This window comes from Aphis gossypii, chromosome 2, assembly GCF_020184175.1.
Source record: "Aphis gossypii isolate Hap1 chromosome 2, ASM2018417v2, whole genome shotgun sequence".
Classification (NCBI taxonomy): Eukaryota; Metazoa; Arthropoda; class Insecta; order Hemiptera; family Aphididae; genus Aphis; species Aphis gossypii.
In genome coordinates this window covers 7,876,744-7,900,680 of record NC_065531.1, presented here as the reverse complement: position 1 = coordinate 7,900,680, position 23,937 = coordinate 7,876,744, and the positions used below count along the sequence as shown (strand labels likewise).

The 23,937-nt window shown below is 26.7% G+C and overlaps 3 protein-coding genes across 5 annotated transcripts; 2 read left to right on the top strand and 1 right to left on the bottom strand.

Annotated features, from left to right (window-relative positions):
- Positions 1-3: 3 nt before the first annotated feature.
- On the top strand, positions 4-874 carry LOC114130112 (uncharacterized). The gene is made up of 3 exons (XM_050201708.1): positions 4-163; positions 270-427; positions 539-874. The coding sequence occupies exons 1-3, from the start codon at positions 4-6 to the stop codon at positions 872-874; spliced, it is 654 nt and encodes a 217-aa protein (XP_050057665.1).
- Positions 875-14,203: 13,329 nt separating this feature from the next.
- On the top strand, positions 14,204-19,477 carry LOC114125764 (TBC1 domain family member 15-like). Of its 3 annotated transcripts, none has more exons than XM_050202404.1 (11): positions 14,204-14,598; positions 15,679-15,782; positions 15,837-15,953; positions 16,040-16,148; positions 16,358-16,541; positions 16,629-16,834; positions 16,918-17,150; positions 17,215-17,413; positions 17,474-17,694; positions 17,778-18,092; positions 18,597-19,477. In XM_050202404.1, exons 2-11 carry the CDS (start codon positions 15,726-15,728, stop codon positions 18,810-18,812), a joined length of 1,857 nt encoding a protein of 618 aa, XP_050058361.1. In that variant the 5' UTR covers positions 14,204-14,598; positions 15,679-15,725; the 3' UTR covers positions 18,813-19,477. The 3 variants fall into 3 exon arrangements, with proteins under 3 accessions (XP_050058361.1, XP_050058362.1, XP_027845337.2); XM_050202405.1 differs by having other exon boundaries at positions 14,204-14,602; XM_027989536.2 differs by lacking the exon at positions 14,204-14,598 and adding an exon at positions 14,888-15,437.
- LOC114126772 (GPN-loop GTPase 2-like) lies at positions 19,471-23,128 on the bottom strand. The gene is made up of 7 exons (XM_050202407.1): positions 22,821-23,128; positions 22,642-22,743; positions 22,259-22,552; positions 21,831-22,036; positions 21,648-21,765; positions 20,906-21,101; positions 19,471-19,888 (listed from the first exon to the last, which is right to left on the bottom strand). The coding sequence occupies exons 3-7, from the start codon at positions 22,374-22,376 to the stop codon at positions 19,621-19,623; spliced, it is 906 nt and encodes a 301-aa protein (XP_050058364.1). The 5' UTR covers positions 22,377-22,552; positions 22,642-22,743; positions 22,821-23,128; the 3' UTR covers positions 19,471-19,620.
- Positions 23,129-23,937: the final 809 nt, after the last annotated feature.

The following is a 23,937-nucleotide window of genomic DNA, read 5'->3' as shown; positions in this document are numbered from 1 at the left end:
GATATGGATTTTAATCAATTATATCCGCAAAAAAATCAAAATTTGATCCAAAAATTTGATATTTTTAAAGATAGATTAAAAATGTATCTTAAAAATAGAACAAACAACTTTAACTTAAACCAACAAAATTTGGTAAAAACAATTTTATCAGCTGATAAAATAGGCAAGTTTCTTAATTGAACAATATAATAATAACTGTATAAAAATATTAATAATATTATAACCTAATACTAATTATATACTAATTTTTATTTTTGAAATTACTTTAGGAGATGATGATTTAGCTGCCATTCTATTATTACCATATCTTTTTAATCCAGTTAACATTAAAATACCCAAAAAAACAACTGACAACAATGTTTCTAAATATTCAATGCGGAGGCCAACAAAATTAGAACAAGCCAGTGCAGTTGTAGTTTGCATAACCGTAAGTTTCAAATTATGGAACAATACTAATAAGTTTAAAAAAAATAAAATATTTAAATATACATACCAAAGTATATAACTAAAATGTTTGTTTGTATTAAATTTATTATAGAATATTAATGATCTCAAAACAACCCACGAAGAAAAAGTGAACCGAGCATTCAACTGTGGGCTTACTGTTCAACCATATGTTGTCATTGTGGGTAATTTAGAAGAAATCAACTCTACAATTAGCTATTACACAGTGATTAATGACATACATTATAAGCTAGAAACTCCTATCAAGGCCTTGGATATATGTTTTAAATCATTTCATTCATTCAATTTAGAATATCCCCAAGAGGCTGAACAGGTATGGTGGTTCATTCAAGATTATTTTTTTAATATAAACAATAATTCAAAAAAAAAATTTATAAGTGTGCAAACCTTAATTAAGGATTTAGAGTAATAAGTTACCTATGTTATATATATATATTAGTTTAAGATAATATTACTTGTTGTTTGTATTATATTTATATTTTTCTGGTTCCTATACCAACTAAAAATATTTTCTCTGTTTAGTAAGAACGTATAACGTTATTGATATATAATAATAATCACATTAAATTAAAAATTACAATTTTTTCTTGAATATTAAAATAATTTTAAAATGATTAGCTGTTTTTTATGTAATTATGAGGCCCAATGCCTCAATCATTTATTTATACATTTTAATATTTACCATGATTTAAAATCAATTGAAAAATTAAACTGTCCATTAGAGGGTTGTTTACGGATTTTTAACAAAGTTGATACTTATAAAAGACATCTTAAACAGCACGAATTTTATTCTAATCCTAATATGACTTTAAAAAAAAATAATACATCTAATTTTCTTCAACAAACTACTGACTATGAAGAAAGTCTTAATAACGAAAGTATTGAGGAACAACATTTTAGTATCCCTCTGGCCGATGATTTGACACAAATAAGATCAAATGCTTTAAGCATGATTTGTAAATGGTATAGTGATACAGTTATTCCTAGAAATAAAATTAATATTTTAATTAATGATGTTCAAGATTTTATCGATTTGATTGTATCAGTTTTTAGTTCTAAAATTAATATATGTATAAATAAATGTAATGATAATAATGTCAAGGATAAATTATCAGTTATTCTTGGTGAGATGAAAATTTTGTCAGCTCCCTTTGAGAATATGAAAACAGAGTATAAGAGATTTGAGACACTTGAAAAATTAGATGTATTAATCCATCCTAAAGAAACAGTTATTGGTCACAGATTAGGTGACAAATTAGTAAATGGAAGAGTTATAGTAGAGCCTACAGATGTTAAAATATGTTCAATTTCACTACGAGACATTTTAAAAAAAAATTTAGAACATTCAAATTTATTAGATGTAATATTGAAATATACAGAAAACATGAAATCTAGTAAACTAATTTATAACTTTATGCAGTCCCAACTGTGGCAAGAAAAATGTGCCAACAATTCAAATATTTCAAATAAACTCGTTTTTCCGTTATTTTTGTATTTTGACGATTTCGAAGTCAATAATCCACTCGGTACGCATGCTGGTTCACAAAAGTTAGGTGCAATATATGTATCCTTAGCGTGTTTACCTCCAGAGTTATCTTCATCTTTAGATCAAATATTTTTGGTATCACTTTTTAAAACCAATGACAAAAAATATTTTGGGAATAGTGTTATTTTTAAAGATTTAATTTCAGAATTAAATTATTTAGAAAATACCGGTATTTCTGTTACACACAATAATAAAGTTCAACAAATTTTCTTCTCTTGGGTTTGATTATAGGAGATAATTGGGCTTACATTCTGTGTTAGGGTTTACTGAAAGTTTTGTTTCCAGATATCCATGTAGGTTTTGTAAGACAATTAAAAACGAATGCCATGTACAAACAACAGAGGTAAATGGAAATCTTAGAAACAGTATTAATTATGCTAATGATCTTGAAATAAATGATGTACTATTAACTGGGGTAAAAGAATCATGTGTGTGGAATGAAATAAGTTCTTTTCATGTGACAAAGAATTATTGTGTTGACATAATGCATGATATGCTAGAGGGAGTATGTAATTATGATATAGGATTGATGCTAAAAATAATGATTTTTGATTTTAAATATTTTACAATAGATACACTAAATAATAGAATAGAATTATTTGATTATGGATCAGTAGATATCAGAAATCGACCAACGTTAATTGCTAGTGAAACTTTGAAAGGTAAAGGAAATAAACTAAAAATGTCAGCTAGCGAGATGCTATGTTTTGTTAAAAACTTGGGACTCATTATTGGTGATTTAATTCCTCTTGATTCAGAGATTTGGTCAATATACATAATACTTGATAAAATTTTAAATATTATTTTATCAAAGTGGATTCAATTTGAAGACTCAATTCTCCTTGAAAATCTAATAACTGAACACCACACTTTGTACCTTAAAATATTTCGTGTAAATTTAAAGCCAAAACATCATCATATGGTTCATTATCCTTTAATTATTAAGAAATCGGGCCCTTTGTCATTATTTTGGGCAATGCGATTTGAAGGTAAGCACAGAGAATTGAAAACTACTGCTCAATCAATAACATCGAGAAAAAATATCCCAAAAACATTATGTCTAAAACAACAATTAAGACTTGCATATAGATTATTATCAACTAAAACTGATTATTACACCATTCATACAGAAATAGGACCAATAATAAAATTAAGTTCAATAGATGCTGAATTATATAACACATATTCGGGTAATTTTGATTTAAATAATGAATGCTGTGTTTCTTGGGTAAAAATTAAGGGAATTTTATACAATACCAAAAATATGTCAGTCATTATTAATATATGTGATGGAAATAACATGTTACCTGTATTTGGATTAATTAAATGTATTTTTATTAAAGAAAATGAATCGTTCATTATTTATAATTTGTTTAATACTATTCATTATGACGAACATTTTGGAGCATTTAATGTTATTTTGACTTCTGAATTGAAATGTGTAAAATTAAATGAACTAGCTAATAGTTTTCCTGTTCACCACATAAGCATTTCTAATGGAACTATATTTATAAAAATGTATGCATAATTTTTTTTTTTTTATAGTTTTTTATAGTAATTGTCTTTCAGGAACTTGTACATTATAATAATATATTATAATATTATATACTATTTATTGTAATTTTATTATCTTTAATATTTTATACTTTATAATTTCAAATTATTATTATAATAAAATTGTATATTATAAATTACTTTATCTATTGTTTTACAAAATATATATCTGGTAATATTTAATTTAAAAAAATTGTTTTGTATACCTATCTATATAGTCTGTATAATTTATTACATATAATAAAATGATTTTGTCAAGCATAATTACCTACACTTATATTTAAAATTGGATACCAGCGTGGAAAAAAATAAGAACAATAATCAAATTTTATTTGAATAAATAGGTATTTAAGTTTAAATTGGTAATTGATTTACTGTCCTATAAAAATAAACTATATATTCCATTACCAATAACCAAACTTCAATACTTCCATTTATGGCTATGCTGATTATTGATTAGTACTTGATGTATGCTGGTTAATTATTTGTTATAATAAACAAGTTATTTATTGTAGTAAATTTTAAATTAGTGGTGACCATTAAAAGTTTTTTTCGTACTGTAAGTATTATTCAAATAACTAAAATCAAAAGTTCAGTGTCATACAATTATGTTCAAACTACTATAAGAATTGTTCAAATAACTGAACTAAAAAGTGCATATTACTATAAAATTATGTCCAATTTACTATAAACATTGTCAAATAACTAAATTTAAAAGTTCAAAGTACCATAAAGTTATGTTAAAATTACTATAAAAGTTGTTGAAATAACTATATTATAAAGTAAAAAGTACTAAAAATGTATAGTACATAAAACTATATTTTTAGTTCGGATAACTATAAACTCATAACTACATATCTTTAGTAAATGTGACTAACATTATAGCTGTCCCTATAGCAATTGTATAATACAGTTAATCTTACTATTTTTATAATGCAAATAACTGTTTTGTTTTTTCCGTGCGGTAAAAAAAATTATAGACTTTAGAATTTTTAATACAATAATTTTATCAATTATAAATATTTATATAATAGTAACCTACGTTGAGATGAATAAAAGAATCGAAGAGCTTAAAAAAAAATTTAAAAAACAACAAGATCAAATAACTTTGTTAAAACATAATGATAAAATACACGATGACGATTTTAAAAAGTTCTCAAAATTAACAGCTAGTGTTACTGCATTATATTATGTAAAAAAAATTCAAATTATCATTAGGAGATAAAACAATTATTATGGTCAGTTTCTTTTAATTAATTGATGCATTACAAATTTACCTGTATTTTACACAGTTTAAATTGGCAACTCCTGCTACGATATTCTATACACACCGTCGTACAGCTATGTTTTTTTTTACTTAGCTCGCGCCACGGATAATATAATATAATATAATATATATTATTTGCGTCGCTGGATCTAAATAACCAATTCATAAAATACAGTAAAACCAGTAGTTAATTTTGATAAAATCTTTAAATTTTCGTCACGTTTTTCAGCATTTTTATTTAATATATTAATTTGTTACTGTTGTTCGGAAATTTGTTATTGAAGACCAGCCACTTTACTATCCATCTCAGCGTTCTGAAAATTAAATCAAAACGAAGTCATTATAATATCAATAAGATGGGTGTCTCGGGTCCAGTATATAATATTATAGACGTATAATATTATGTGGGTATAGTAGGTATTCATTTCTTGATACACCTACACCATACCCGCCGTGATTGTAAATATAAATATATTATAATAATATGTATTATATTATTATAATATATTATATCATATATAATATGTAAATCATAAATTTATTATGATACTTCAGCCCTACTGCAACTGCAGCTTCTCCACCAAAAACTACCGCCGTCATCGTCGTCGACCGGTTAAAAATCCAGCAATGTTTTCAAAAACTTTTGTTTCTTCTACGCAAATAGAATTTTTTTGCTGTACTATTCTGAGCACGAACTTGCGATCGCCCACGAACATTGTTGAGAGCCTTGTTCAGTGCTAACGAGCCCGACGACTGCTACAATTCATTCTGTCCGACGCGGAGCACGAGCCTCGTTTCCGCGGCTGAACTCAGCACTTCCAGACTAACGGTCATCCGGTTTGTTTTAGATTCCCAGTGCACGTTCAGTGTCTAATAGTCCCATGCCATCGGCACGCGGACCGCTTTGAAGATTTTCCTGACGGCCGTGCACACCACTGGCTTGGTGTCCTGGCCTTCTATCAGGGTCACGCGCAAGGGCCGAGGCTGCTTGTCACCGCCATCAGACTACATCAGCCGGATGCCACCACGAGACTTCTAAACAACGATTGTGCGACAGCGATCGTGTACAACATTTCGTGGGGAGAGGGACGACGAAAAGCGTCCAAAAAACGGATTTTTAATCGAACGCGAATGGAAATACTGACTACGAACAACACAATACTAATATTACCTACGTGTGTAATAATATTAATAATATACGATTTTCGGTCTAATTATGCCTACCAACAAATACTGCTGCATCACGACCGACGCCTTGACGACGAGATATTGAAATATAAAAAAAAAATGAAAAGTTCGTAAGAAAAAGTGAGCGAAAAGATGGACGAAAATCCATAGTGGCAGGGCGACGGTCGGCGTGAGCGATAGTTATACAAAAAGAAGGGGACGCAAAGCTGACGGCGGCTAAGATGTTAACGCGGTTGATGATAAAAAAAATGTTATTGTGGGTCGCCACATACTTATATTAATTTTTATAAATTATTATCTATATCTGTGCTTATTGGCTAAACAAATATATTATATTCTCCGAAACGGTTAATCCCGGAGCTATTTGTGATAAATACTGAGTGTAGTATGGAGTTTGTTGATTATAGACTGATGAAAAGTAATTGGAGAATACATTGACAGAGTCAGTAGGGCTAGATGATGATATTTGATCGAGATGGACTGTGTTTTGTTTTAGTCTTTTACATATTACCGGAAAAATTTGGCGAGTTTGTTAGGGAATGCTCAGTGTTGTTAATAAATACCTGGTAATCTAATTTGAAGACTTGTTTGCATTTGGCTCGGAGTTTGGAAAATTTATTATAATCAGTTGTCAATCTAGATTTTTGTAGATCATATGGGATTTTTTCTTATTGAACATGAGTTGTTTTAAATTGTAAAAAAACCAATGGGAAATTTATGTACGTTCGATTGTCTTAAAGGGACGAATTGACAAATTTCAGATTGGGATTTTTTTAAATCATTAATAATTTCTTTCAAAGTATTATAGTTAGTTGTTGAGGTTTTGGTGTGACGGTAGAAGAAGTAGACGAAGATGAATTAGTATTAGGTCTAGTTTTTACTGGTGAATCCATATTGGAAGCAAATCGGAGTCAGTCAGCTAAAGAAACCCCTTAAAGTATTTGTGATACAACACAAGATGTACACGAGAAAAGATGGTAAAGTACAACAGTATGATAAACTTTCTTCGCGATAATTTAAGTCTCCGTAGTATATGTGTGGCCTACTGGTAAACAGCTTATAGTTTGTTGGACTGTCAATAAATTGATAACAATTTAACTCACCGAATAAAGGTAGATTGGAAGTTGAAATTTTGAAGTCGAAAATGGACCGAATTATGATATGTTAGCTGATGAAATTATGTATGATTACAAGGAAAGTCAAAAAACAAATGAAAAAAGCGGGAAAGTGGGTACCGTTCTGCTGTACATTAGGGGTGGGGTTGACCTCGGACTAGGGTAGGTTAAATTTGAATACAATGATAGGTATCATTGTATACGAAAAACGATTCTGAACGAAGATGATTTGTCAGCCTAGGATATAATTTCCAGTGGTTGGTGAAAAAGGTGGTTTATGTTTATGGCCTGAATACACCAGAATTTAAGTTCTTTTATAATTATTGTAAGCTAAACTTATGAAAAATCTTGTATTAAATTTTCTACTCTTAGCTACCTATACAAACATTTTTATGAATTATACCTACAAAATAATTTGCAAATATTCATAATTTTGACGAATTTTCGTCAAAATTTGAACTTCAAATGCTAATAAAAAAAAATTGTGCCTATGTATTCTTAAAAATTTTTAATCACTATAAGAATAACATATGAGGAACTTTGTATAAAATTTTCAAGTATTTTGATTGGGCCAAAAAAATTTTATCGACACTTCAAAAAAAATTTTTCAGTAAAATTGAAAATTTCAACTGTCTATAAATAGCTCAAAAAAACTCAAAATATTTTGAGGTAGAGTTTTTTTTACAGATATTTGAAGAAAAATGTATGGAGAACCTTGTACCAAATTTTCAAAACTTAGTTATAAAAGAAAAAAATTTTATGATTTTTCAACTTCAAAATTACTTGCAAATTTTCGCGTTTTCGACAGATTTCGTAAAAATTTGAACTATAAACTCTTATAAAAAAAAATTGTGACTAACGATTTTTAATTTTTTTTAGCTACAATAAAAACAACTCATAAGGAACCTTGTATTAAATTTTCAAAACTTTTTGGTCATCCAACAATTTTTTATCGACACTTTAAAAAAAATTTCTCAAAAAAATCGAAAATTTCAGTGGTCTATAAATAACTCAAAAAAAGTCAAAATTTTTTGAAAATTTAACTATATACAGATACTACTGATATTAACATTTGGTGAAAATTTCAAGTATTTTCAGTGATTAGTTTTTGAATTACAACCATAAAAAAAATCGATTTGGTCGAAAACTGGTTTTGCGTAAAAATTGCCGTTTTTCCGTCATTTTTTTTTTGTTTTTCTCGATTTTTTTGAAAACTGTTGGAAAATGTTAACTTTTTACTTGTATAATGCACCAAGGATATTTACTTTTACATCGGAAACCACCCCCATAGTTTGAAATTGGAGCATTATTTCGACTAGTTATGCTGTACACAGACACAAAAAAAAAAAAAAAAAAAAAAAACACACATCATTGTAAAATCAATACATTCATCACTTCGTTCAGAATCTAAAATCAATCCGAGTAACACGCGTTTCTGCGAAGCAAACTAAATTAATAAAAAATGTGAAAAGCGAACAAGCATTTAACTGTTATCACACTGTTTTTAATCTATTCGGTATAATATAGTATATAGAATCTATATTATAGATATATTATTATTATTATTATTATCTATATTAATATTTTAAAATTAAAACTCACCTACGTCCTACGTATATATTATCATTTATCATAGGTCATAGCTGTTTGTACATTCCGACATTCGTACCGTGCTGTCGTTGAATTTATTATTTTCGTATTTTTGTAGTACCTAATAATGACCGCAAAAAAGCGTAAAATGTTAACACTTCATGAGAAAATGACTTTATTTAATATTAACAAAATAATTACTAATTAAAACGAATATTTTGAATGACTTTTTTTGCTTTCTTTGCTCTGGCTCGCTAGATTTTAATTTTCTAAAAATTGGCCTAGTAACTTTAAGTTGCCCATCCCTATTTTAGTTATCATTAATAAACTTAAATATAAAACAATATATTAAAAAAAAAGTATATTTATTTTTTATATTTCAATAAATATTATTTATGTGTAATAATAATCAATAATAATAAATAACAATTATATTATATACTTAATATAAATTTTAATATAAATAATATGATACTTATAAATACAACTACTTTCTTGTAATGTATGATGTTTTAATTTTCAATTGATCAATATATATGATCTTTTGTGGGATCAAAGTCCAAACGAGCTTCAATGGCTAAAACAGTAACTAGCTCTGGAGAAGTGACTAAAGCATGAGTTGCTGCATTGGCATTATTACATCCTGTAAAGTTTCTGTTGTATGAACTGACAATGGTGTTTTTTCACCTTTTTTGACAGCTTTACGATCCCATTGATATTACACGGACCACATGCATTAGCTAATGAAGTACTGCCAAATTCTCTCAGTGTTTATGCGTTGTGCCTAAATAATAGTGTAATTAAAATATCAACTGATAAATAATAATATAACATTATATTATTTATTTTATATTTTTATATAGGTATAATTCCATCTCTTTCAATTATTACCCTAATTTATTCAAATCCAGCATAACATTAAATGGAATTTTTGGTATAGTAGGTTACCCAGTGACGGATTTACACATAAGCAATTAATTATTTTATAACCACAAAAAAAATTTAATTTAAGTTTTAAACTATTTAAAAATCAAATAGTTATTGTTAAGCATAAATTAATAAAAGTAAATTTTATTATGACATTAATGACGAACATCTTATAGCTTTTGGAAAAAAAATTACAAAATGAACAGATATTTATTCACAAAAGAAACTAAATGTTATTGAAGCATGCAAATCTAAACAATTAAAAAGTATAGGAACCGTAGATAACCTAAGGGCTAGATTATCTAGATACTATAAGGAGATTGGGGATAATAGAATTAGATAGCATAGAAGAAACTTTAAGCGATCTACAAAACACAAAATTCAAAAAGATTCATTAATAGATAGAATTTATATTATTGAATTACTTATAGTTTATACAAAGAAATTTAAGTAATTCAAGTCCAGACTTCAGAAACGAATAATAGCGCTAATAATAGACCAAAAACAACTGATAACGGCCTTTTAAAAATATTTAACATTTAAAAAATAACGTAAATAAATAAATAACTCGGGAACATGGTCTAAGACTGTGCTCAAGCAGATAAATTTATAAACACTAGTAATAATTTATATCAAAATAATTTGAAACAAGCCCCTGATAATAATTATAATAATTTAATAAACTTTATAAATTTTAGATCCTAACGAAACAACAAAAAGAGAACATATATATACGAAGGTATCGAAAGTCCAATTAAAATAGAATCAAATTTAAATTCAACCTTCTTTAGTAACTCAAAATTTGTAGTAGAGAGCAGTAAAACATACCTGAAAAATTACATCCCATTAACAAATAAAAATTCAAAACTTAAAATGGAAAAAATGATAATAAAACCATATAGCTTTTCCAAACAAAGGGACATTAAAACATTTATTTTACAATATGAAAAAGCACCGCAAATAAACAATTGGGACGACAATGAAAAAATAAAATTGTTATCAATATTTTTAAAAGACACAGCAATTAAATTTCTACAAGACTTGGAAAACAAAGGAGGATACAACATACAACTATTTAAATATATCCTTTTAGTAGCCGCCAAGCTAAGTAAAATTATTATTTACATTAAATAAATACACAAGGTAAATTAAATACAAACAGTTATAAATACTTCTATATTAATGAATTTATAAAATTACTTAGCTAATTTTTGATATCACAACTTTTATAATTTAAGTAATATTTTTTATTAAGCGATGTATTTTTTACACGGAATGTTTTTGATGAGATTATAAGATAAGTAAGATAATAATATAACAAATTATATATTAAAATATATTATTTTATAAATAATTTTATGAGGGATGGGGAGGGAAAGATGACGAATGAGAAAGTGTCTATAGGCGGGAAAATATTAAATACTCCACTGGCGCGCTGGCCTTATAGTTTATGTACTCATTGTACTCTAATTAAAATCCATTTAGTTTCTTATAATTGCGACAAGAATAATTTCAAATGGATCACCTTCGCCTCCACCTTTAGGATGAGTAATGACCCTGTACTATTAAACAATTAACAAATAACTAAATAACAATATTTTATTAATACATTCATACCACTTGTACAAGTTATACAACACAATAATCAATAAGCCAATAATTGCATTTTATAAAGAGGAAATAACCAACGAAAATCCTTCTACCACTTGGTACCTACTCAAGATTCTCGGAATTCCAACAAAATAATACCAAATTCAATTACTACCAAAAGCATACATCTAAATAACTTGAAATCTTACCGTTTTAATAACCAAAGTTAACCGTTTACTTGTTTTTTTCTTGATACAAATTATTTTATAATTATAATAACGAACTCAAATACCCATTGCTCAATACATCAAATCATTACAAAATCATATAACCATTTCGTGTTTTCTTGAGAAATTTATATCCGTAATATCTTGTGAAGAAAACAGAGGCGTATTTGCGTTAAAATATATAATGACATTTTCAAAATATTTAGAATTTAAATTTAGGTAATTAAAAAGCTTTTATCTACTAATAGGGTTTCTAAAATGACTGTAAATATAAGTTAGTGAGATATACTATATACGTAATATGGGATTGGTTTATAACCTTATAGGTAAGCTAAGACTACTATTCATCCCGGACGGTCATTCAGTTTGTCTCGATTAATAGAAACTGAGAAAAAATATAAACATTGTACCATTATATAAGGATTATAAATTTAAAAATTGTATTAAAATATACTAGTAAATAATAATGTATCTTCGCATTAATTAATAAATATTTAATTTAAAAAAAAAAGGATATACTTACTTATTTCTATATTTTCATAGCTATATTTCCATAAAAAAATTTAAGTGGTCACCGCTTTTTAGATGTCTAGTGGGTCACTATTATTATAGGCGTATTAATAAAACAAGTTTTTTAGGAGTTTATAAGTTTTTTGTTTTTTAGGCGTGTTGAAAATTATATACAAGATTCCTTATAAGTTGTTCTTATGCATACCATGGTAGTTAAAAAAATCAAAAATCGTTAGTCACAATTTTTTTTGTAAGCGTTTATAGATCAAATTTTTACGAAATATGTCAAAATCACGAAAGTTTGCAAGTAATTTTGTAGTTGAAAAACCATAAAACCTAACCCTAGCGATCCACATAACACCTAATGTACAGCAGAGCGGTACTCACTTACCCGCTTTTTAAAACTTAAAAACCAAAATAAAAGATTTTTATGAATTTATTACTACAAAGTAGTTTTTTACGATTTTGATGAAATTCGTTAAAATAATACAATTCTAACTTCAAATGCATATAAAATAAGGATTATGTCTATGTATTTTCAATACTTTAATATACAGATATTATATAAGAATACTTTTTGTGGAATTTCGTATATTAAAATTTTAAAAATTTTGCCCCAGTTAATAATTTTTTATCGGCATTCATAGAAAAGAATTTTAAAAATTGAAATTTTCTCAAACTTATAAAAGAGATTAAAATATTCGAAAATTTGATCATATAATTATAATGATTATATATTAGGTATATTCATAAGCATTTGGTGCCTATATAATATATATTAAGTACCTATATGGTTACATCTTTTATTGTTTTTTTTATTTTTGATACACAATAAAATATCAACAATTGTTTGATGAGGAAAATAAATATTTTACGGATGAGTACCTATTAAATAGTGTAAACTTTTAAACTTGAAATGCTTTTAAAAATTTTTTTGGCTTATCAAAAGAACTAGTTGAAGAAGTAATAATTAACATTGTGTTGAATTTTTTAAATTTTAAGTAAAAAAAAAAAAAAATACGAATTTCTATTATTTCTAACTATAAAATTATTTACTTTAATTTTCAAGATTTTTATGAATCTTGTAAAAATTCTAACTTTAAATGCTTATAAAAAAAATTGTGAATATAGATATTCGATATTTTTTTATTGAGAAATTCACAACTTAAAAGGTTGGTACATTGAATTAAATTTCTAAGTATTTTTATGCAACAAATAATTAATTTTTAATCAACATTTATAAAATAAAAAATGTCTCATGCCATAAATAGCTCAAAAATAGTTGAAAATTGGATTTGTGTAAAACTTCTTATTTTTACTTAATTTTTTATTTGTTTACCCGGCTTACAAAAGTAAGTGCTTACCTATTGTTTTTAAATTTAGTAATAAAAAAGTAGGTATTAACTATATCCAATTTTTTATTCAAAATTATTTCCAGCTCTTGAAAATTGAAGCAATTTATTAATAATTTATCGTGCACTTATCCACAAAAAAAATATGATAAAATCAATGCATTTATATAATATCTCCGCTCAGAATCTAAAAAGTTATTCGTTATTTTATTTCAAGTCCCGATTTGAGTATTTGAGGTATTTCAAAAATTTGGAAATCCTAGCTTTACAGGATACAAATAATAGGTAATATGAAATTATGAACTGAACTATGATCTGACTATGTTGTATAAATAGAATATTGTTAAAAAAAATGGTGTTTACTAAAAATGTAATATTCTAACAATAATAAATAATGATAATATAATCCTCAATACCTACCTACATACTTAAATGTGAAAAATGTTGATGGTTTTAATTTAAAAGTTTTTAAAATATTAAAATAAATATTGAAATTGTGTTTAATACATTACCTATGTATTATACAGCTATAGGTATATAGATGCCTATTACCCATTTAAATATTTAATTCAATATTATAAAATACATATTTTTTTTTATCTTTCAAAATACATTATTATTTTTGATCGGTGTAAGACGTATATCATTTTTAATTTTTTTTTTGAGAACCTAATATTAAAATTTGGGAGGTGCTTAATCACCAAGCCTCCCTCCAATCTTTCTACACGCCTATAGCAACGAACACGAATTTAATACAACACAAATACCTATATACACTATTATATAGATAATATACTGCGTCGTAGTCACGTAGTGTACTATGCAGCACTGCAACGTCGTAATACTATAAAAAAAAAAAAAAAACAGAAGACGGAACATAATAATATTTATATTATTATTTCTATTATCACGATCATGATATAACCGCGGTTCTATTTTAGATTGATAAAAACAACGACGAACGACAATAATACAAATAATACAATAATGAATAACAATTTGTTGGCTGCGAATAGCGGTACTACGATTTCGCATTCGCCTTCATAGACAAAGACAATAGTTCACACGATCACACTGGCAAACAGCAGCGACTTGCATGTTTTCTTAACATATTGCTCTGGGAACATAACAAGACCTATTTAGAAAATACTTGGTGATGCTTAGTCTGTCGTTGACGTCTGAACCTCGGACACTGTGATTGAAAATTCGCAGTTTCATACTTTCGTGTGCTATCGGGACGATTTTGCACGAAAACAGACCGAATCAGGCAGGTATCTTATTGCATCGTATGTATAGCGCGTTTGTCATAGGATATAAATTGAATAATAATATCTTCTGTGGTGGGAGGGTGGATAGTATTACTATAGTGTTATGTGTGCGTTGAGCAGATTGCTGTTGAGCGTTTGCGTGATTGAAAAAAATATGAGAGGAATTATTAACACATCGAGAACGGGTTTGGGTGACCTCAATATTGTTTCATCTTTACAAGGCCGTTTGTATTTGTTGTTTTTGTACGTGATGAAAAGTTATCCACAGTAGTATTATAGGAGGTACCTATATTATAAACTTCTAATATATTTAATGTACGCAGTGTTTTTATATTTTAATAACAATAATATAATATTTTACATCGTTTGAGTGACAGAAAAAAAATGGATGTCACTAAGCTTGACGAAGAAGAATTGTCGTACGAGTTGAGAGTCAGAGGAATAGCCGCTATGAACGATGTAAATGAAATGAGGAGCGTTCTGCGTGGTCTATTGAGAATTGAAGTCGAAGGCAATTCGTTGATGAACACCGACAGCACAGTTTCGGTAGTTGATGTTAAGAGTGAAATTAAGACGTGTGTTAAAAAACTACAAATCATCAATGCAATGATCGACAACATTCAAGGGGACAGGTACAGCGAACAGTATAGATCAGCAGATGCAAAATTATGTCATTTGATGAACCGTGTAGATAAGCTAGCGGCTGTTGATAAACGAGATCAAAATGACAGATCTAATTTATTAAAAGGAATATTGTTCTTAATGAGAAAAATGGAAGGTATGGCGTCTAATACTAGTGTTATTGAAACAAATAATCAAAATCAAAATAGTGGCACAGGTAAAGACTAAAGTCTAAAATTCATTGGGTTTTACAGTTTTATAAAATGAAACAATGAATATAATTATATAAATATAACTGGTGTGCATGATAGGATAATTTATTATCATTTTAATCATTTATTTTGTATTGTTTATTAAGTTTTTAAATCAATTTGCTGTATGAAAAACTATGAAATTTAAAAAAAAAATTTATGATAAGGTAAATTAAAATAAATATTATCTAATATTTTTATGCTTAGCTGGAGCAGGTACTGTAGTCTTATATGAAAAAACAACTACTACGGAAATGAATTCAACTTATGGAAGTTCTGAATCAACTGCTTCAGATGAAGAAGTTGGAACAGTAAATTACTTACTTTTATTTCTTAATTTATGTTACTAATAAATATTTATTTAGGAGTATTTTGTCCAACAAGGCGTAGCAATAAAAAGTTTAAGTAAATTGCTCAAAGGATCGAAGAATCATAAAAATGCAGAAACTCATTATACAGGATTATTGCGAATTATGAAATATGTAAGATTTTGTTACTTAAAAACAGTCAACAATAATACTTTACTTTTTGTACAAAAGGATCAAATAATTATAAATATTTTTTGTAGAGAAATGCAAAATTCATTGAATGGAAACCAACTGAAATGTCTATATTTCCTGATATAGATGAATGGAATATAGTTGATACGGGATACAAACAAAATGGAAAAAATAAAAGTAAGTAAATTCAGAATATTGATCTTTAATTTAATTTTATTTTATGTTTTATAAACTGTCAGTTATAAAGATTATTTCAACACTTCAATGGTCATTAACTCATTAATAATAACTTATAATATGTAATAAATTAAGATTAAATTGAAGAAAATAATTTCAGACATAATAATATTATTATATTACACTTAATTTTTATTTTTATTTTTTAGATGATCGTAATAGTATTGATATAAAAATTAATTTGGCTACAATGAAGAGTTATAAAATGAAAAAACATAAAAAACATCAAATATCAATACTCCAAACTAATGGTTCACTTGTCACATTTTTATTTGAAAGCTCACCTATTAGTGATTTTGTGACCGCTTTAAAAACTTTACTTCATACAGAAAAGTAAATAAATTTATATATTAAAAAAAATTGAATACAACACAATATTAACTATACATAATTATTATTTATCTATTTCTGCTATGTTAGAGAAATACGACACCACAGACCTACTGGAGTGATATTGGTAATGGGTGAGCGACAAGATTCAGATCCTCTATGTCAGTCAATTAAAGAGTTAAAAATATTTCCTGATCAACCACCTACTAGTACAGTCTGGAGTTTTATTAGTGGTTTTCAAAACAACCCTGTGGAAAAAACTTATGAAACATTTGCAAAAATTAGTGATGTTCTATGTGAGTAAATTATAATTTATTATATTACAATAACTATATAATATATTAAATGTACTTACATAAATTGTATATCGAATATGAAGTGACTCGCACACCAGATACAAGACCAGACCAAGAAGTAGCCGAACTCTTAAATAGAGCTGAGGAAGATGACGAATATACTATGCTAGATCACCCTCCACCAACTGTATTGCCACCAAGACCAGCAGTAAAGTCAAGAGGAAATCCATTAGATCAAACCACATTTTATCTATCTATGAATGAAGAGGGTCGAATAATAAATGAAGATTACATCAAAAAAATAATTTTCCATGGAGTAAGTTATATAAATGTATTTAATATGTGAAGATTTCTATTAATTTTATTTGTATACTAATTAGGGTTGTGAAAATTCCATAAGACATGAAGTATGGAAATACTTACTTGGATATTATCCTTGGAATTCTACTCGAGAACAACGTATAAATATTGATAGACAACAAAAAACTGAATATGAGAGAATGAAAGTACAATGGATGAATATGTCTCCTGATCAAATATCTAGGTTTAATAAGTATAGAGATCACAAGAACTTAATAGGTAATATCAAGACAATCTTCCTATTTTAATAATTATTAAATTATTTTTCTTTGATTACAGATAAAGATGTTTATAGAACTGACCGCACTCTTGATTTTTATGCTGGAGAAGGGAATGAAAATCTAGTTAAACTACATAATGTATTAATGACTTATGTTATGTACAATTTTGACCTCGGTTATGTCCAGGGTATGAGTGATTTATTATCACCTATATTAATGATAATGAATAGCGATGAAGTAGAATCATTTTGGTGTTTTGTGGGTTTCATGAACAGAGTCGTAAGTAATAAAAATTTATAACACGTATATTACTAAATGAATTACAATTTAGATTACTAATCGATTTATTTTTTCTGTTTTAGAATACAAACTTTGAATTAAAACAAACTGGCATGAAAAAACAGTTGAACGATTTACATTATTTACTTACAACTGTATCACCAAAATTAGAAAACCATTTGAAAAAGATGGATTCTAGCAATATGTACTTTTGCTTTAGATGGCTTTTGGTTTTATTCAAACGAGAATTTATCCATTCTGACGTCATGCGCTTGTGGGAAGTATTATGGACTGATATTCCATGTGCAAATTTCCATTTACTAATATGTGTAGCAATATTGGATAATGAAAAGGATACTATCATCAATGAAAACTTTGGATTAACTGAAATATTGAAAGTTAGTATTGTTATTAAATTCATTATTATTTATTTACTATATAATACTATCTTATTATCTATTTACTATCTGTCTTACAAAATATGTATAATAAAGTAAAAACCATTTCACATGGGCAAGAACCACTAGGGCTGTGCAACATTGTTTTTAATTTTATTTTTATCACTAATATAAAATACGTTTTTATTATTTCACAATCCATTATTTTTTTATTTCTTAAACTTGAATAATTTCACTAGTTCTTACATCAAAAAAAAAATAATGATGTTGTACAGTCCAAAATCTCTTCTTTCTAGTGTGAAAATTTGGTTAATTAACTTGAACTACAGCCTGAGTAGTCTTTGCTCATGTGAAACAATTTTTACAATATTGAACGTTTGTAAGAGAGAATGTATATGGGTAAAATGTCCTCTTAAATTCAGAAGGGTTTCCATTCTTCTTATTAACCAAATTTAACAGTGACACATAGTAATAATAGTAATTTATTTTAATTATTATTTTCAGCATGTAAATAATTTATGCGAACGAATTGATTTGGATAAAGCTTTAACTACTGCTTATAGTATTTATGAACAGTTGAAAGAAGCACAGCCGTCATTGCAAGATTCAGTTAATGAATTACTTGGATTTTCGATATCTCATACTGAAACTATATTATCTATTGACAGCAATTCTAGAGAAGACGATTATGAAAAGGCCTTATCAATGAATTATACATAAAAAATTAATAACTAAACAATTTATGTATAAAAACGTATGACTGTGATCAAAGTAAAACTTTATAATTTCATAGTTTAAAACCTTTAAAGAGATTATAAAGGATACTTAAATCAGTTTATATTAAGATGTATTCAAACAATTTTTTATTCAATTTATGTTAACCTTATATTTATATAAGCTATTGATTATTGTTATACATTTTATTGTGATATTTACCTTTTTTGGTCAACAACTTTCTGAATGCTTAATTTGTATTTGATCTGTATTCAAACAACACATGTATTGTAGTCTTTGTGACTGTGTATCAGTCGTTACCATAATTTATAATCTTAGAACACACTTTTTTTATACAATATTTACCTTCTAAAACCTGTTTTTCTTATCGCTGTACGTGATGATTATACACGATGATTACGTCATTAGATTGTTTTGCTAATTTGCTTTCAAACATAGTAAATTTTCAACTATTTTATGTTTTTGTCAAAATGATCATCCAGGGTATATAATTATTACACGTGGTTTACTTATTACTAATGTAATTTGTATAATTTGTTCAGTACTTTGTATTTGTTTGATATTTATTTTAGTGTATTATTTTAAACTAGGTATTTGGAATGTGATTTAAAGAATATAATTCAATATAAAAACATATTCATGATTTAAAATTATCATAATTTTATTTTATTTATATACAAATAATAATTGTATTTGTTTCTTCTTAAAATAAAACTTAACATAATTAAGTTTATTTATTATATGTTTGTATGAAGCTATATAGTATTATACAAGAGAAATAAAAAAAAAAAATTCAATTTTGCATCATTTTATCTGATGAATTGGATTTAGGTAGATCTTCTAAAACGTCAAGAGTTAAATCGTTGATGTCCAGTTGCATAATTGAGTTTAACATTTCAGCATTCCGATTCTCTTCAGGATTAAAAATATACCCATTAGCTCTATCGATGTTCTTTCTCACCAATTCTAATGTACGTTTATCCTTTACATTAAGTGGTAGAAATGAAACAATATTTTGCCCTTCAATCAGGCTAACTATAGCTTTATTTAAGCGATGATATCTGTAAAGCAAATAAAATTTTTAATTATGTGTAATATGCCTGATATATATTAAAAAAAAAACAACTATTAATTACGATGGGCATTAATAATAAAAGTCTTTAATACAAATTATACTAATTTCAGCGATAAAGAGTTAAAATATTATCAAGATGTTATAGAATCTTTATCTTTGTCATTTACTCTAAACTATATAGGGTCTACCACTCTTATCCTACAGCTCCTTAATAACAGTAATGTTCCACTTCTTCTTTACAAACAAACTATTTTTGTATCGTTTTCTATTCTGTCTATTCTTCTCTTCTACGGTCATCAACTCCCTCTACTTTCTTCTAAATTTATTTTCATTGCTACTCTCACTGCCTTCAATAATTTACCTCTCTTCATAACATGATTGCAACATTTAAACTTATTCTCCCTCATATTGTTCACATTAATGTTACTCCTATGCTATCCCTAAGAAATTAACTTCTTATTTCATCAACTAAGAATTCCACACATTTTAGCATTCTCATGTTTGCTAAACTCATCTTCTATTCTGTTTTAACATGCACCGCCCAACTTCCTGATCTAAACCATTTCCCTTTATCACATACCTACCTCAATACCTCATACATTTCTCCATTATTTCCTCATATCATTTGTAATTGATATGAAAATTCTAAAATGTTATTTATATTCAGCGATATAGCGTCATAACATTATACTTAGAAGAGATCTAAATTAAGCCTCTTCAACAAAAAAACAAATTATCACCACCTCCTGAAAAAAAATTCCAGACAACAGCACTGCCTAAACCAATTATATTGTTGTCACCTATAATATCATTGATATCCCAATTCCCAATCACAGTATAAAAATACATTGGCAAACCACATACTATACTGATATTCATAAATAGGTAGTATACAAAAAGGTGCACATGTTTTCTTTTTTAAACATTAAAATTGTCAAATTTAATTACAAGGATACCTTAATATTTCTGTTGAAATGATAATAATATTGAAATATGCACTTACCTAGAGGTATGAGGATCATTTTGCAATGCATCCAAGAGATGATCAAGACTCAATACATCCGTATAAAAATCTAAATTAAATAATAGCTTGGATTTGTGTTTAACTGCAATATCTATTTTTGATAATATATTCACATGAGGTAATTCCATTTGATACATGGTAGATGTACACATCAAAAGCGCAGATATGTATTTACCTAAAAATGAATAATTATTTATTATTATTAGAGTTGTCAAAAATTTTAAATTCCTATCATAGGAACTTATTTCTTTTTTAAATTATACTTATAGTATAATAGTATACTCGTATGGTGACAGATAACATTGGCACAATATTATTTTGTTTTATTATTAAATAATACAGTATTCATTGTTATTTTTTCCCAGTTTCTACTAAGCAAGACAAAACTAAATGATTGGCCAGGACATGCCGTTAAAACTGGGACAATGGCACATTAGACGCGAAAAAATCACAAAGAAAAATATATTTTAAATAAATTGTCTAATCCATTGAAATATATGTTCTAATAAACTAATTTAACATTTAAATAGTTAAATAAAAATAATAGGTACTTATTAATAAATATCTACAAAAAATATTTGATTCTGTTAATATATGGTATCTGATAAGAACAGTTATTTAATGTATTATATTACAACTTGTTTTATAAATTATAATAACATATAATTTTTTATTAATAAGATAATGTTTAACCAAAACGATATAAAATATATATATATACCTGGATCACTACAATAATGACAATCAATAAGTTGAACACAACATAATCGCAAATCTAATTCGTTTTTTATTGCAGACATAATATTTTTCATTGAGTTATGATGAGTGTATATTTCTACCTGAATCAAGTGAATTATTATTATTAGATTTTGCTTAATATGCTAAATTATAAACAATCATATACCTGTCCAGGACAATCAAAAAATAAATAATAACCAGTCAGTTTCCTTAATTTTTCTAACAACCAATCAAGCCTCTTTTCCAAGTATTCTATACAATAAATCAAAGCTCCATTGGGTCCTAAGTTTACATAATCCATAACATCTTCAACAGTAATAAGTTCTGATATATCAATTGCTGCTTTGTAACACAATGAATCATTAGCTGGATCTAATAAAATAAATAATTCAATACCTTAATGGTTAATACAAATAAAATAAAATAATATTATGTACAATAGGATAGTGTAAAAAATAAAAACTTTATTTTAGTATAATATTATAAAAACAGAAAATTAATGACACTTTAAATCAACCATTAGGAAATTAGTAGCCTTAAACACAATTAATAAAAATATAATTTTATCACTATTCAATATTCATGAATAATTACCTATATTGATTATAGCTACTTGTCTGCCCAATTCTTGTAAGTACTTGCTCATTTCATCACAATACGTAGTTTTTCCACAACCAGGCGGACCAATGATGACTTGACCATATAGAGGCATGATGTTTAGTAACTTTTTAAATCAGAGTGGATAAGACTTGTTGTATAGCTCTTAAAGTTCTGAAGTTAATGTTTTCTATCATAAGAGAAATAATTGTTCTGCATTCAATGTTTAATCCTCGCATTAAACTAACAATACTCGAAGTTTGTTTATCGTCGTCTCGGCCAAATAGAGCTCTAACAATACAAGCATTTATAAATTATCATTAAATTTACTGTTATACTAAGAATAGATAATTTATGAAATTTAAAACTTAAAATCTCACTTAATGTCGTATGCCTGATCTTCCGGTGAATTAAAATCTGGCTTGACTAAATACAATGTCCCTAGTTTTGAATTTTGAGTAATAGCAATAAAAATAGTGTCCCTGTAAAATACATATAAGGTAAATATGTGTTTTCAATTTGATCGTCAAATGAATATCACAAATCAAACAATAATTACTCGAAAACCGACACCACAAAATCTGTGTGCACGCCGTCCAATAGAGCTGCTACAGTTTTAAAGTTCATTTTGCACAACTGACATACTAAAACTCACAAATTGTGGTCAAAAAAATAATTTTTTTAAAATTCACTCAGCGGATTGACATGGGTTACGTACGTAAACAAATTAACAAGACTCTGGTACACTTGTCCAGAACCCTAGAACAGATCACCAGTCACTAGAACATTTCTAAAGTCGAAATTCGGAATTCGGATTTCGGATACAATATTATAAATTATAATGATAATAGACCTGGTGGACGGCAAGAATAAAAACCGTTTATATCAATATATAAGCATCGTAGAGAACAAAATAATAAATATCTATTCGACATGGAATAAACGATACCTAGATCACAATCATTAATCATTGACTGCCGAATTTAATTATTATACATTAATTTTTATTTTAAATTTTAATGTATTTTGTATTACTCAATAGTCAATGCTCATTAGTTAATTAATAAAATGATTTATCCGATTTAGTATTAAAGTAATATTATTTAAAAGGACATCAAATTAAAACTTGAAGCTAGGTTATTAATAGGTAACGTAAACATTGAAAGACACTTTTATGAATTTTTAACAGCAAAAGTACAAAATAATTTAAAATTGTCTAGATTTTGATAAATTTTGTCAACATGTTTTTTTTTTTTTTTTTTTATAATTTTATTAGAGAATATACAATCTATACCCAGAGGCATAATAAGAATATGTGCTACACTACATTAAAAAACATGAATAGGGTGAGGGAAGAAACCATCCAGTGATCGCACTTCCTTTTGCTTAATATAGATGTTATATATTTATTTTAATTATTTTAATTATTAAACATGTTAACTATCAATATTATGAACTTCGATAATTTTTAATAGAAAAATGAAAAGTTATCTTCTTGATACTACATAATTTTTGCTTCGACTACTAAGACCATTTAACATTTTAATATTTATGTATGCCTACATAATAAAATTTAAGGAAAAAAAATTAAAAAGAAATACAATTTTAAATTAAATAGTTATTGATATTTTACACTGATTATTTGATTTGGTTATATTAGATTCAATATTTTGAGC

Excerpts from the sequence above, each read along its gene's own strand:
- LOC114125764 (XM_027989536.2), top strand. The coding sequence starts at position 14,984 with ATGGATGTCACTAAGCTTGACGAAGAAGAATTGTCGTACGAGTTGAGA. Across the intron at positions 15,954-16,039 it reads TATTGCGAATTATGAAATAT|AGAAATGCAAAATTCATTGA; the intron begins GTAAGATTTTGT and ends TATTTTTTGTAG. Across the intron at positions 18,093-18,596 it reads GATTAACTGAAATATTGAAA|CATGTAAATAATTTATGCGA; the intron begins GTTAGTATTGTT and ends TATTATTTTCAG.
- LOC114130112 (XM_050201708.1), top strand. The coding sequence starts at position 4 with ATGGATTTTAATCAATTATATCCGCAAAAAAATCAAAATTTGATCCAA. Across the intron at positions 164-269 it reads TTTATCAGCTGATAAAATAG|GAGATGATGATTTAGCTGCC; the intron begins GCAAGTTTCTTA and ends AAATTACTTTAG. Across the intron at positions 428-538 it reads CAGTTGTAGTTTGCATAACC|AATATTAATGATCTCAAAAC; the intron begins GTAAGTTTCAAA and ends AATTTATTATAG.
- LOC114126772 (XM_050202407.1), bottom strand. The coding sequence starts at position 22,376 with ATGCCTCTATATGGTCAAGTCATCATTGGTCCGCCTGGTTGTGGAAAA. Across the intron at positions 21,766-21,830 it reads TTTTTGATTGTCCTGGACAG|GTAGAAATATACACTCATCA; the intron begins GTATATGATTGT and ends CACTTGATTCAG. Across the intron at positions 21,102-21,647 it reads TCATTATTGTAGTGATCCAG|GTAAATACATATCTGCGCTT; the intron begins GTATATATATAT and ends ATTCATTTTTAG.